Source organism: Schistocerca serialis, chromosome 8, assembly GCF_023864345.2.
Source record: "Schistocerca serialis cubense isolate TAMUIC-IGC-003099 chromosome 8, iqSchSeri2.2, whole genome shotgun sequence".
Taxonomy (NCBI): Eukaryota; Metazoa; Arthropoda; class Insecta; order Orthoptera; family Acrididae; genus Schistocerca; species Schistocerca serialis.
Window position 1 is genome coordinate 487,772,876 of NC_064645.1, and position 16,079 is coordinate 487,788,954.

Here is a 16,079-nt window from a genome sequence, read left to right on the forward strand (position 1 = left end):
TCCCACCAACCAGATTGCTACTCCCACCAAACACAGTTCAATTCAATTCAGTTGCTAACATTCTGGCTTTGCAGCCAGAGACAAAGGTCATTTGTGTGAACTGTGTGTGTGTGTGTGTGTGTGTGTGTGTGTTTATTTCAGAAGGAGGCCTCCTGACCAAAAACTTGTGTGTTTAGTAGTCTTTCTGTTGTACCTGTCTGTGTCTCACCCCTCTGCTATATGGTGAGCAGCAGTCTTTTCTTTTCATAATATTGTCATTATTCCATACTGGATTTTCCATTATTTGATTTTACATAAAAACATAGAAATAAACAAAATCAGAGAAAGACATTTTTTGTCAATTTTCTCAACATAATTAATTGGCATCATAATTCCTATATTACCTTTATTCTTATCGTAATTATGATGAGAGAGCATATTTTCCACAGTAAATTTGTGCATGCATTGATCATTAATAATGCTTTCTTGTGTGTGTGTGTGTGTGTGTGTGTGTGTGTGTGTGTGTGTGTGTGTGTGTGTGTGTGTATTTCATGATGAAAGAGTGAATTAAAAGTTCGGCATAAGGGGTGAAGCGGAAAGTAGTGGCACAACTTGAATTTAGAGATTGTTACTTTTCTTTCCAGTTCAAAATTCGCAAGGAGGCAATGTCGGGTCTTGCCTTGATTTATAGAAAGCACCTAAATGATGCTGATGTTCCTCAAGCTACTAAAAAGGCAGTAACTTGGATCAAAGATAAAATCCTTCATGGTTATTACATGTGTGGAATGGAAGATAGGTGAGTAAATTAAATGGTGTCAGAGGAAAATTCAATCGTCCTTACTGCAGGTGCAGGTGGGTCCAGCTCATCCAGGGCACCAAGCAATTGACTCTTCCTTTTGAACTTTTCCCAACCTGTTCATCTCTCTTACCTAAGGAAAGACTTTTAGATGCAAAGATTATGATGGTATGTCACTTTTGTAAGTGCCGAGTAGGAATGCTACACATTTCATTTCCTGAAGCTAAGTACTAACCAGCAATCATGTCTTGTAATTTATCATATATTATTTGTTTATTCACTGAGCTGAACAAAATAAATTGTTTTGAACTGCAATTAATAAATGTTTAATTTCTGTGTTTGGTATAGTGAAAGATATTTAAAAAAAGGTGTACACAGACAAATATCTGTAAAAATGTTTGTTTCCAATATTTTCTATCTTCAGTTAATTTGAAGATATATGTATAAAGAAAACCAAACAACTTAGAGGAATTTTACCAGGGTCTAAGAGTGAAGCAAATTCTTGCAGTACACAGTTGTAACTGCTTCCTCAGGTCATGGCAGAAGGTGTCATTTGAAACATGAAACTGATATTGGAGCTGTCACTCTGAAATACATATGAAAATAAAAACAAAACTTACTGATACATGACAGACTTCATTCGTAAAGTATACGAGAGTGGTTTGATAAGCCTGGTAAATTTCTGTGAAAGAATGGACCATTTTCGTTGCACTTCCATGGTTGGTAAGCTTTCTTATTCCGAGGATTGAATAAAGAATTTCACCAATGTATGGTCTCCAGTTCATTGTTGACAGCCGCCTGAATTGATCAGTGTGCCAACTGCGATTGAAAATAGAGAAAACCAAGATTTAGGCTGTAACTAAACATTTTCATTTGAACGGTTGGAATGCTGCACAAATCAAAACAGAATGGGATGAAGTTCATGCACCATCATTGGAGACCATTTATTTTTGGATTAATTTAAATGTTGTTGGACAAGCATGGAAGACACATTGGCCATCTAGTTGAGGTCAGCACAAAGAAAACCAATGACAAAGTGACACGCTAATGCAAGACTGCCAGATAAAAATCGTGAGATTGCTCAGGCTGTAGGTATCTTAACTGAGTGAGTGCATAATATCCTGCATGGAGAATTTGCTATGAAGAAGCTGTGTGCAAGGTGGGTCCCGCAATTGCTCATAGTTAACTAAAAGCCCATCTGGCTCAGCATCTTGGCACAATGTCTGGCATTGTTTAATCATAACCTGCAAGACATTTTGAGCTGATTTGTGACTGTTGATGAAACCTGCATCCATCATTACACACCAGAGTCAAAATGGCAGTCAGAATAATGGACCAAGGCTGGTGAAAGTGCACTGAAGAAGGCAAAAACCATTTTATCAGCCGGTAAGGTGATGGCCTCTGTTTTTTTAGGTTTAGCAAGGAATAATCCGTGTAGATTTCTTGGAAAAAGGCAGAACAATAATTGGATGTTTCATTATTGGATCGTTTGACACTTCCGTTTGCCGAGAGAAAACCAAGGTTGGCAAGCAAAAACATTCTCTTTCACCAGGATAATGCACCATCCCACACATCGGTGATAACAATGGCAGAAGTGCATAAATTGGGCTTTGAATTGATTCCTCATCCACCCTATTCAGCAGACCTAGCCTCAGATGACTTCTTCCTGTTCCGTAACTTGAAACTTTGGTTTTCTGGGAAGAAATTTTCATCAGATTAGGACGTTGTACCAGGGCTATCCACAAAGTACATTACGTTTTGGAATTTAAAATAAATAAAGTATTGGAAATTTTTTTATTATATACAGATGAAAGCCACACTTAAATACTACTTTTCTACATAGTAGCCATTTAAATTAAGGCACTTATCATAGCGATGGACGAGCTTGGAAATTCCTTTGTCGTAAAATTCGGCCGCCTGCGCCTTCAACCACGTGGTTAATAAGTAACCCGGTAGAAATACGACTTTTGTGGATTTCCTGGAAAGAGGCACTACAATCAACTCTCAAAGGTATTGCCAAACTCTGCACAACCTCAGAAGAGCAATACAAAACAAGCAGAGGGGAAAGTTGGGCTCAAAGATCTTGCTGATTCACGACAACGCCCGGGCCCACACTGCAAATGCCACTCGTGAAGTTCTCGAATCTTTTAAGTGGGAGTTGTTTCCTCATCCGCCGTACAGTCCCGACCTGGCACCAAGCGACTTCCACTTATTCCCAGCAATGAAGAAGTGGTTGGCTATGCAGCGTTTTGATGACGACGCACAGCTTGAAGAAGAGGTAACCATGTGGTTGAAGGTGCATGCGGCCGAATTTTATGACGAAGGAATTTCCAAGCTCGTCCATCACTACGATAAGTGCCTTAATTTAAATGGCAACAATGTAGAAAAATAGTATTGAAGTGTGGCTTTCATCTGTATATAATAAAAAAAAATTCCAATACTTTATTTATTTTTAATTCCAAAACGTAATGTACTTTGTGGATAGCCCTCGTAGTTGCAGTCAACAAGTATTTTGAAGAGTTTGACAGAACCTATTTTTCTGATGAGATGAAAAAGCTACATGATTGCTGGACCAAATGTCTATCCTTCAAAGGAGACTGTTGAGAAGTGAATTGTTTAAAAAAAAAACTTTTTTTTTTTACCAGACTTATCAAACCAACCCTTTTATATCTTTCTTTGTCTCTGTGTGTGACATGTTACCGTTTTGTATTCATTAAAATTGCTGTAGATTTTGTTTTTGGGTGCACTTACCATCATATGCTGTAGTTTTAAAGTGTTGGTTTTTATGCATGGCTAACACATTAAAAAATGCTGCTACTATGTCATAAACATGATGTGCTAAAAAGGTACAGCAATTGAGACATATTGTGGGGAAAATTCTGCAGTGATAAAAGTAAAAACCTGTTTTGAGTAAGCTAATAAATTATGAGACTGAATTGCTCTCCAGGAAGCAAAATGTGTAGTACTGCCAATACACAATATAAGTAAGAGGATTCACTGTCTAGCTTTAGGAACTAATAGTTCATTCATCTGAGAGGAGAGGGATGTGTTGGGAGGGTTAAAAAAAGGTTTGGGTCACTCAGATTCCATTGTAAGAGAGACTGTCCTGTACTGAGGATGAAGGAGACAAATATCAAACTTTTGTTTCGGTATCATTATACACTGCTTTGCACTGCATGAACTTTCTGAACCATATAAAGATGTATACTTATCAGCTTTGAATTACCTGGGTACTGAATATGTAACAGAGATTGCAAGATGCTAGAATATATAGTATTTCCCTGGAGGAATAGCAAGTATTCAATGATATGACAGGAATGTTCATTTCAAGGAAAAAACTTCATGTGAACATATTCCCTATTCCAACCGATTTCACATACGGTGTGTCCGCAATATTCACGTTGGTGACAGCAACACCTGACTTGAATTTTGTCACTGGTTAAATTACAGACGTCATCTGCTTCCAGTAAGACTATTCACTGATGAAGCCATGTGTACACAGAATTGAATCACCAACACACACAATAATCATTGATGGTTGCAGGAAAATATACACACTGCAGTGAAAACTACGTAATTTCAAAGTTCATTTTTTGATCAGTGTTAGGTGTGGCATGATTGGTAACACATTGATTGTTCCAATCATTTTAGCAGGGAGAATGGTGGGATATAACTTGCATCTTTCGGAAAAATTGTTGGTTGCACACCTTGAGGACATTCCTTTGGCCATGTGGACTGCAATGTACTCCCAGCGTGACAGAGCCCCTCCACACTTTACCGGACATTTGTGAGAACGTATTGGTCATGTTAGTGCAATTAACTGGTCACCAAGATCTCCAGATCTTATGCCATTAGAGTTTTATTTATGAGATTGGATGACATTGGGTTGTACAAACAAAAGGTGAATACACAAGATGAACTGCTTAGTCAAATCATGGTCATTGCTGGCTTCATTAGATAATGTGCAGAGGCTCTGGGCAAGCGGCATAACATTCTGTCTCGGAAATCATTTGGAATAGGGCATATGTCCTAACGAAGTTTTTGCTCTCTGGCACCTTTTTTTCTAATTTGTGCATTAATTAGTGTTCAGGTTGAGTGTGCGTAGTTTTTTAAACACATTGACTGCCACACTAAGTTTTAAGAAAATCTCCATCAGGCCAAGTTGCTGCTTAAAAGTGCACTAGTATTGTGGTATAGCAGTGGCTAATGCACTTCTAAGATTGACACTTACTCGATGCAGGTTTGTAAACACATTTATGCCAATGTTTCTCATTGTAGTAGAAGATAATTATGTTTAGAATGAAATGCTTGTAGTCTTTAATTAAAAACATTACACACCAGGTCTGTTTTGTCTTGCTTATCATTTGGTCTGTGAGGTAAGATTTCATCGAAACCTGTTTATGACCAGGGATCTGTTTGGGTTATGACAAAGCAATACAAACATTGTAGACTGACATTTATGTTTGTTCTGTTCTCTGTAGTTCTTGGTCCAGTGCAAAACATCTGTCGATAAGCATGTGTCTTTAGCCTTGAAGCTGAAAATGTCAGTTGAAGAATATGAAAGTGATAGTAGTGAAGGGGTTTATGCTAAAAAGGAAATGGCGCAAAGTGGTATCGTTTTGTGATTGAAGGGAGAGGAGAAGAAAGTTGAAGAAAGACCTGATCGGAGAGGTGATCAACCGAAGTTTATACCTTTTATCTATCATTCTGGGTTTAGAATTGAAAAATTTGAATATTAGGTCACATGTAGCAACAGAAACCTGATATAAACTATTTGCACCAAATAAATTTTTCAAGGAATTTGCTGAACAAACAAACTTACTTGCATCACATCAAATAGAAGATGGATATTTGCAGCACTTGGTCAAATGAAAAGTGACAATTATTTCTTTGAGTTAATACTGTGGATGGTACTACCACCCATTAATTTATATTGGTCTTATGATCTTACATATATTCAAACATTTCCAAAAAACCATGTCCAGAAGCAATTTGAAGTATTATCGAGAGTGATAAGTTTTGCAGATAATACAGAGAGTAATGGTCCCAATCGTCTCTCCAAAATACCACCGCATATAGACACTTCAGAAATAAATTTTTAAAAAATATTGCAATCAAACAGAAGATACATGTATTGATGAATTTTTGATTTCCTTTTGTGGTTGCATTATATTTAGACACTATGTAAAAGAAAAGCACCACAAATATGGAATTAAAATATTTAAGAGGTACTGTGGGATCTGGTTATGCAAAAGCACTTTGTGTATATATAGGGGAAACTATGGGAAAAGAAAAACTATGCCCACTAATATTTTAATGTGTCCACAAAGAGATAAGAGGCACATGCTATACATTGACAACTGGTATAAAAGTTTAGAATTGGAAGACAAGTTAATCACTCAACTTACTCATTTAGTGGGACCACTATGTTCAGACTGACAAGAAAACCTACAACAAGCAGTATCAAAAAATTGAAAGTGGGGAGAAATTATCACAAAGAAGAAGGAAAAAATGAATAACTGTTTTAAAATAACAGAGTAAGTGGGACATCCTGCTTCTGTCAAATAAGCATTCATTGGAAATGGCGAATGTTGAGGCTGATCAGAAAACAACGTGAAATCACTGATTGTAGTCAACTGTCACACAGGAAATGTGGCTCTTAACTTACCTGACCAAATGAAGCATGTAACAGTATTATGAGGATAGTTGCTACTCACCAGATAGCGGAGGTGCCAAGTCGCAGATAGGCGCGCGCACACGACTGCAGTCTCTGGCTGCTGAGGCCGATGTGTGGCCTCAGCAGCTAGAGAGTGCGGTCGTGTGTGTGAGTTGCGTTTGCGTTAGTATGTGTAGGTATGTTCTATCTCTGACGAAGGCCCTGTTGGCCAAAAGCTCATTTCCTGACACTCTTTGTTGTGCCTATCTGTGACTCAGCATCTCTGCTATATGGTCAAATGAAGCTTACGGTAATCTACGAAGCAGATCTATGAAATGGTTTATAAAACTAGCATTTGAGATCTTACTGAATACTGCAACTTATGAATGCTTCCATTTTATATAAACACTTCACCAAGAAGACTGTCATTGTAACTGACTTTTGGAAGAAAGTAGCTGTACACATCATGAATTGCCAGAGCAAAAACATTCCGTGTGCCGCTATCGCACATATGACCCAAACTCAAAAAGAAAAACCTGGAAAAGTCTCTACAGTGTGAAGATTTTATAACCTATGCTTCGAAGAAAATATGGCACAATTTGTTCAAGAAATGGTCAGAAAATTTACTAAGCAGTTTCCACATGTCGTGATATTGTGAAGGACAAATGTTTTTATGTTTACCGTGTTTCAGTAAAATGCATTAAATTTTTTTGGCCAGAAATATTTAAGTACATTAATTATATGATCCTATAATAAATAAAAATTAAGGAATTGTTAAATAAATTTTAAGTAATGACTTAAAACAATGTAATTTTTTAAGTTTCATCTTATATTTTACAGTCAGTCACTGATGAGTGACATGGCCTGAATGGTAAGTTCAGTGTCTGTCACTGATGTCTGATGTGGCTCTTAACTGTTATTGTACTGTCTTCTTCTGCATGGTAGTGTTTGGGATGGGATTGACAACTGCAGTTGTGTACAACATTTTGGAATGTGCTCTTTGTTAGTTGTACAGTTATGTTTATTGGATGTATAGCATAGCCTGTTGCTGATAAGTGTTTTGGGATTTGCAGATTGCTTGTGGAGAGATTGCTCAATACTTGTTTAGTGCCATTTCAGTTACCTACTGAAGAAAGGATGAAAAAACTTTATCATCTTCTGGGAACAGTAGACGATCATGCTACAAAGGCATTTATTGAACTGGAAAAACATCAACTGGCGTGAGTAATTTATTTTATCAAAATTTAATTCTGCCTTTCTAGTTGAAATACAACTGCTCCATGTTGATGGGAAATTTTCATCACAAATTCAAAATGTGTTTTGTTCTTTTCGAGATTTCAGAAGAGACACTTGCTATATGTATTAGTCATGCTTTCTTTCATTTTTTCTATTCATGTTTTCATAGTGTGTACTGCTTTATTTTTAGTCTAATTCATGAAAATTACGTGTAGTGGTTGGCTGGTTAGCATGGTAGTAATCTGGCAAAGCAATAGAAAAAGAGAGAACTTGAATGATGTGCACCTGTATTTGGTAAACAAATTTTAAGAAAAGGCTAATATTCTCAATATGAATGAAGCGATTTGGTAAAACTTGAAAAGCAGTTCAAATGTTCGTTTTTGTTTGAATTTTGAACCACTCTGTTTGCATCAAATTATTCTCTCTCTCTCTCTCTCTCTCTCTCTCTCTCTCTCACCCCCCCCCCCCCCCCACACACACACACACTCTCCATTGACATAAGATAAAATGAGAATTTACGTAAATAATGCTACCAGAATGCATCAACAAGTGCAAAATAAGAATAAGAATTTGAAAAATTCACATTAGCAAAGACTCACAAAACAATATATCATCATCTTAATTAATGAATAAAATTCATGATAATGAGGCATTTGTGCACCTTTGATACATTGTGGAATTCTGCAATTAACACTCAAAAAAGAGTAATAAAAATAAGAATATCAAATTTATTAATTCCTGAAGTAAGCAAAGTGACTGAATACTAAGTGTCTTCGTGAACTACAGAAAATCTATCTCATTTGTCAGTGTATAAAATGCACTTTTTTCTCTTTGAAAATAGGCCCAAAAACTGGATTCATCCACAGGTAGCAAGTGAAGGTTTGTCCATTTCTCCAAAATTTCTATGTTTTGACTTGCAACAGTTCGTTGCTAATTTCCTTTTGAAATTTGAGCATTTCAGTTGTGAAGAGATCAGTGAATGCACGTGTTGTCGTTAACGGTTTTTATATTGTTTTTTCAAACTTCAGTTATTGTTTAGTGTGGAGATCTACTTCAGTTGTACCTACGTATATTGGTTTTATTTGCAAACTATGGCTGGAAAACAATGTTGCTACACTATTTACAAGTGATTGCATATGCTACAGAGCTTGGAAACAGGGCTAAAGAAAGGCATTTTGGGCTGCCACCAACTGAAAAAGATAACTTGGCAGACTCAGGAAGATTTTTTTTTTTAAAGCACCATTTAGTTGACATAATCTGCAAAATGAATCTGTTAAATGGCCAAAACTTGAAGCAGAACTCGGTACTTGGATTTTGGAGAACAGATAAGGCAGAATTTTAGTTTCTACAAAAATGATCATTCATCAAGTGAAAGCAGTATACACTAACAAAGGGGTTGCTAACTTTACTGGATCAACATAATGATGTTCAAATATTTATGATATTAATGAAGAGGTATCGGTTTTATATGCAGAACAATACAAAAAGTATCACAGAAGACGCCAACTGAGTACAAAGAACAAATTTTGAATTTCGTTGCTTTATCATTAATGCAAGGGAAATCATGTTTGTTAAAACTTGGGGGCACAAAAAGACTCATTACACAGTCGTTTTATCCTACTGTGCTGATGGGGCAAAATTGCAGCCACTTTTGATTTTTAAAAGAAAGTTGCTTCCTAAGGAATAATTGCCGAAAGGAGAATTTGTCCACGATTATAATAAAGACCAGATGAATGGAGGAGGAATGAGATTGTAGATGGATAAAATTTGGTGTAGGTGACCTGGAGGCCTACTGAAGAAGCCTGCCCCAATAGTATGGCATCTTTGTCACAGACTTTAAAAATTTGCCGAATGAATTGAAGACTCTGTTAGCTGTAATTCCAGAAGGGCTAACTAGTTTACTTCAACCATTAGATGTATGTGTCAATAGACCATTCAAAGGACTTACAGAGGAGGAGTGGAACAGATGGATGCAGTCTACAGATTTTGAAACTACACTGTGAGGAAGGAGAAAGAGACCATGCATTTCTCAAGTTTGTGAGTGTTTCAAAGCTTCATGGGATACTAGAAAAATCGAAACAGTGATTAAATCATTTAAGAAGGGTGAAATCAATAATGAACTGGATGGTACAGAGGATAACTTATTCTATGAGGATTCAGATTCTTATATGGTGGCTTCAGGTATTTCATCCTTCAGCTTTGATGATGATTTTTGTGGGTGAGCACTTTTTCCTACTTATATTTCCAAGATATTTGATGTACATGCACATGTGTGCTATAATTCTTTTGCAGTAAATGTATTAAGTCATGTGATTTACAAGCTAAGCTGCAACCACTGTGCTGCATTCTATGTAGGCATGAAAACCAACAAGCTGTCTGTCCGCATGAATGGCCACCGACAAACTGTGGCCAAAAAATAAGTGGACCACCCTGTTGCTGAACACGCTGCCAAACATGATACCCCTCATCTCAATGACTGCTTCACAGCATGTGCCATACGGGTCCTTCCCACCGACACCAGCTTTACTGAATTGCGCTGGTGGGAAATTTCCCTGCAATACATCCTACGTTCCTGTAACCCTCCTGGCCTCAACCTTCGTTAGTCACTGTCCTCACCCATCCAGCCCCCTCCCTGTACCCATTCCAGCACTACACATCTGTAATTTCACCGCAAACCCAGTCTTTTAATTTTTATTTCTCTCCTTTCTGCTACTTACCCCCCCCCCCCCCCCCCCTCCCTCCCCCGCCCCCCTCCCCGTCCGCACCTTCTCTCCTGCCCTCCGTCTAAACTGCAACAATTCACTGTCTGCCATTCCCACCATACTATCCATCCCCCTCCCCGCCCCAGCCTCCTCCTTACCCCCACCCGGTCGCCACCCCCATCCGGTCGCCACTCCCATCATGTGCTGGTGGTGCTGCTGCTCGCAGCATAGTTTCAGCTCTCTGAAACTGGAGACTGCAGATGTGTGTGCAAGTTGTGTTTGTGTGTGTGCAAGTTGCGTTTGTGTGTGTGTGTGTGTGTGTATGTGTGTGTGTGTGTGTGTGTGTGTCGCTGTCAAAGGCCTTAATGGCCGAAAGCTATGATTGTGTTAATCTTTTTATTGTGCCTATCGTGACTCGGCATCTCCGCTATATGGTGAGTAGCAACTTTCCTTCTCTGATTAATTTCTTGTTAGTTTGCTTATTACACATAGCTGGAGTGTTGTTATTGTTGCAGAATCCATTATGTACTGCAGAGTGCTTTAATATGAGAAAAGAAGTTATGTTAGAGTGGACATGAAACATAGGTCTTGGCTTCACTTAACACAATTTTATTCTTTTTCTGTTGCTGAACGTCAGTCTTGTTGGTTACAGGTTATTGTTGCCAGCTTAAGCATAGATTTAAGCATAGATTCTCTTATTACAAATTCTCTCTTTAATAAAGCGTGTCGTAAGTGGTAAATAGCTTGCATAGTTACTGAAACTTTCAGTCATCAGTACTTAACATAAGTGCTATTAATTCTTGGTTTTAAAAAATATTTTGTAAATAGTGCCAGCCACGCCCTACAGTTCTGCCTTAGATGCAGAAGCCTTGCTCACACATGCAAAAACTTATTCACACATGGAAACAGATAAGAAGTGAGAAATTTACTTGGACTCTAATCACTTTAAATATATTTATAAATTGATAAGCAAACTAACCAATTCCAAAATAGGAGACTGTTTTGGACTCTGTAATGCATTATAAAGTGTGTAGCAAGAGAAATCAAAATAACACTTCTCTCACTGTCTTAGTAGTAGATGAAGAAACTTTCTCAAATTGTTTGAAACATTGGCAATGCAACTTCCAAACAATTTCAATGGTAGCAATCATATCCAAGATAATAGAAAATTGGACACCTAACCAGATGTATAGCTGTATCGAAAGCAACAAAATTTCAGATGAGCAGTTGTCCCATTCTGGTTGCAGCTATCAACTCTGCACACAATTGAAGTTTTGGTGAATAATGCTTGTAAGGAAAGGTATGAAAGAAGACTGCCTGTGTATGGAAAACATTGATTTAACCAAAGCATTTGACTCAGTGCCTCGTGACATAGTGTTTAAAAAGTTAGGCTACTATAGCATTGCAGAAAAATCATTCTGTTTATCCAAATATTATTTAGGCAATAGATTACAGCTTATATAAGCAGATATCAGCAATACTCCCATTAAAAGGAGGAAGAACAAAGGTTTTTGTACCTTTCCTATTTTTTGTACATTAATTTTCTTCTTCTTACTCCTCCTCCTCCTCCTCGTCTTTTCACATTATTCTACAGGGTGGGTGTCGTCGTATGGGTTTTGCCAGTGTCAGTGGTAGTTGGTGGCTTTATGCCCTTCCCGATTCCATGTGTACATTACTGACTTTTCAAATTATATACCGTGAAAGAATGTGCTATATGCTGATGATGTGACAATAATAACTGCAGGTGGTAATTTACAAGTTTTGCTAGATAACAGAGAAATGACGAAGAAGACTAGCAGCTGGCATTAAGGGGACAAAAACAGAAGAAATAATTTGTAATCTCAATATAATAAAATCAAAACAGTGTAATTTCTTACACTGATCATGGACTGGAAACTTTAGGGAAGGATACACAAATTGTTTTCACATTAAACTAGCTCATATACTATTTTATTGTATAAATTGAAGAACAGTATCAGGAGACAGGTGTCACTCCACTCATACTTTGATTTCTTCCATTCCCATGTGCAGTATGGAATATTGCTTTGGGTAATTCCACAGGAGCTATACGTCTTTTCAGAAGAAAGCAATCAGGTATGTGTTAGAATTACCTCTCAAAGATGCTGCAGAAATTTCTTTAAATGTCGCATAATAGTGACAGTGCCTAGCCTGTACATATATAACTGTTTAATGCGTGCTAGAGAAAAATCGGGGAAAATTTGTCATGAGATGTCATAATGTGTGTACACAGAACCATACATAGTCAGTGGATGGATTTGCGTAAAGACTTGGCTGTAGTCCAGAATTTCGAACAAGTTACCATCCTCGCATCCTACAGACCACTAAATGTGTATGAGCGTAGTACACAAACTTTGTCAAAGTACAATGAATTCTGTTCAGTTCAAGAATTTCTGGAGAGTAATCATTATGATACATGGTTTTCCTAAGTAATTAAGAATATCTTTTACTTTGTAAAATAGTTATTTTATGTGGCCATGCGTATAATTGATTTTTGTATACAACTTGACTCCCCTGTAAGCTTTGAAGACAATTGTATGAAAATACTGAAAGGCAAATAAAGATTCTGATTCTGATTATGCATATCTATCATTTTGCAATTTCTTCCAACCACTTCTAAGTGGTAATGTGTGTCTACTGAAATGGGCTTGGCTTGAGACAACAATTTTACAGTACATACGTGCACTATACTACCTTTTGTTCCAATTGGTAAATCACTAGATGCTGTGATAGTGTGATTGATTCAATCAGAAACAAGGCATTGGTTCTGAAATAAACTTTAGAGGTGATGAATATGTATAAATTCTGTTGTAAATTACAGTAACCCAGCCCTAAATTTTCTAATGCTAAACTTGTAATTCATTAATAAAACAATGTTAGTCATTCAGGTCATGTTAGGTGTCAATTTGGTTTCAGGTGCCCACCCCAATTTTGTATTACGGCATTTGAATAATAATCCAGCAGTGTGTGCATGTTTCAATAATAATCCAGTTGCCACTGCATTAAGGACACATTACATTGTCTCAACTAGTAGGTTATTGAACTTAACACCTGATATTATCACAGGGGCATATTTGGCATCTCCTTAAGCACCCACCATTTCATTCTTATAAACTTATGTACAAAAATGGATACTTTTTTTTTAATTTAGGAAGGGTCTTATTTCATCTAATTACAAAATATAGCATATTTATTACAAATTTAGCACATAAATTTTATTTAAAGTTCAATATCTATGTAGTGAAATAATCTGTGTAGATTCGTATTACTACAATTAACAATAGTTTGTCTTTTTGTGGTACAGTTTGAAACAGTCTGGCATGCACAGTAGAACTTTACAGACAGGGTACCACCATACCGTTTTTTTCTTGAAGACATTACACTGGACAGTTTTGCTTTTTCTGTGCAAACTTTGCAGAATGGTGGTATGCATCTTCTTTTCTGTGAAAGGAATTCTGTCAGCAAAATGCATTCCTAGAAGTATGTTGCTACACACATTTTGGGGAATAGCAGTATGTTGATATATACCCCCTTTGTTTGCAATTTCCTCATCTAATTGCAGAAAATGATTTGCCACTGGCAGCCTTTGTACTGATTATTTCATGTTTTTCAGTACGCCATTCCATTTGGAGTCTTTTGAAAGGTAGTAAGGTATAAGTTGGTCATTCCTGTTTGCACCAGTAGTGTTGAGTTTGTAGTCCAGAATGGCATGAGGTTTTATGTTCTTAGTGATCCCTATGCTGATACAAATCTCGGCTTCTGTTTTTTCATCTTGCGAAGACTTGACACACACCACACACAGAATCTCTCTTGTGCCCCCCCCCCCCCCCCCCCCACACCTCCGCCACTTCAGGCACAACGGATGTATCCTCCTTATAAATATACAGTCACCTTTCTTTAGCTTTTTGTTGAATACATCTTGTTTAGGAAGTCCTTTATGATTAGGCATGCACATTTCCATAGAAAGTCAATAACAGCTGGTGAACTGTGATATCTGTCCATGTAAATGGAATATCCCTCATTGAGGTGTCCAGAAAGAAGTCTCTAAAAAGGGGCAGTGACTGAATTGTCTTCCCACCTTTTTCCTGCATAAACTTCAGCACACAAAACATTCCTGACTTTGAATCACACAAGGTTAACAGTACGATACCATATTTGTTAGGTTTATTTTTTATATAGACACAGAAAACAACTCTTCCCCTGATTCCACACACACACACACACGCACCTTCATCAATGGTGGTAGGGTTTTTCCTCTTGTGAAAATGATTCTGTGAAAGCTAATGATTCAGGAAAGGTCTGATATTATGCACGGGATCATGACCATCATCATTTCTTGGAATGGATAAGACATTGTCATTTATGTTCAGATGAGAGGAATCGTGAAGAATCCTAGCCTGGAAATGGTGCACACACAAAGCTATTTGTAGACTGTTTTAATCTCACAGTCTATTTTTCTTTACTAGACATATATGCAGTATAACAGCAAAGAACAAATACATGACCACAATCCATATGCTTCACATGTTGGCAGATTTCATGTTGTTTGATCTTCTCATTTTATTTGCAATGGATTTTACTTGTTAGTTTCTACCTTGGTGTGCTTTCATTGATTCAGAAAAAAATGAAAAAATACAAATACATATTAAAAGGACCTGTGCTGTCGTCCACTTCTTCCACACGTTTTTCCTTCCTTAAATTCAGGAAATGATGGTTACTTGTCTAATGGGGCTCCATCCTAATTACGCATCAGCAGATTTTTTGAGACTAATACATCTTTTTTCATGTGGTGGCTCCAAAGATGGCACTACATTTGAAGCACTACCTTGATTAATAGGAAATATGTTAGCATTGGTGGAGGTGGAATCCCACCTCAAAACATTATGAAAGTTTAATTCACATAGCAGGTTTCTCAAGCAAAATGGCATAGAATGATGGAACAGTGGAATAATGTATTCATTCCTGAGTCTGATTCAGAAGCAGTATTACTGTATATGCTTTCAAAAAGTCTCCTCCTGCACCAGAGTCTTCAAATGGTTCATAGGAAAGCTTGTTGATCTCAGTATTGGACAAAATCTTTGACATATTTATTGGACAACGTTTCGCTAGCATATAAGAAACCCACAAAAACTGCAGCTCCATGCATTAGCAAAGTGATTTTTAACATGTGAGGGTTGTCCTTGAGAGGACATGGGATGCTTGCAGTGTGCCCACTACATTAGCTGTGCTTGAGCTTGGGTTTCGGTGTTAGTCTTGATATTCAAACTTGTGAGTGCACTACAAATTTCACAATTTGTGCAATGTGCAGTTATAACAAAATATCCCTTGCTGGTATTAAAATCCTGAAGTTGCATCCACACACATTAACTAGTAACTTTCGAAATAATTGTGTACTGACAAGCTGTACATTTTATTACTAAATGAGAATATTGACACACAAAAATTAATTAATTGTCACTACAAATAAAAACTTGGCATTACAAAAAATATCAGATCACTCAATGAATTACATTTTATACATTTTCAATAACAAAAGCCTACTCACAAGGCAACCTCCCCATCGCACCCCCCTCAGATTTAGTTATAAGTTGGCACAGTGGATAGGCCTTGAAAAACTGAACGCACATCAATCGAGAAAACAGGAAGAAGTTGTGTGGAACTATGAAAAAAATAAGCAAAATATACAAACTGG

The 16,079-nt window shown here is 37.2% G+C and overlaps 1 protein-coding gene across 2 annotated transcripts in view; it reads left to right on the forward strand.

Moving 5' to 3' along the window:
- LOC126416776 (sister chromatid cohesion protein PDS5 homolog B-B) overlaps window positions 1–16,079 on the forward strand; it is a 190,179-nt gene that overhangs the window by 41,694 nt on the left and 132,406 nt on the right. For both annotated transcript variants that reach the window (XM_050084633.1, XM_050084634.1), the window contains exons 8-9: window positions 624–775; window positions 7,505–7,651. In XM_050084633.1, the coding sequence (XP_049940590.1) occupies window positions 624–775; window positions 7,505–7,651 (299 nt within the window). The remainder of the gene's footprint in view (window positions 1–623; window positions 776–7,504; window positions 7,652–16,079) is intronic.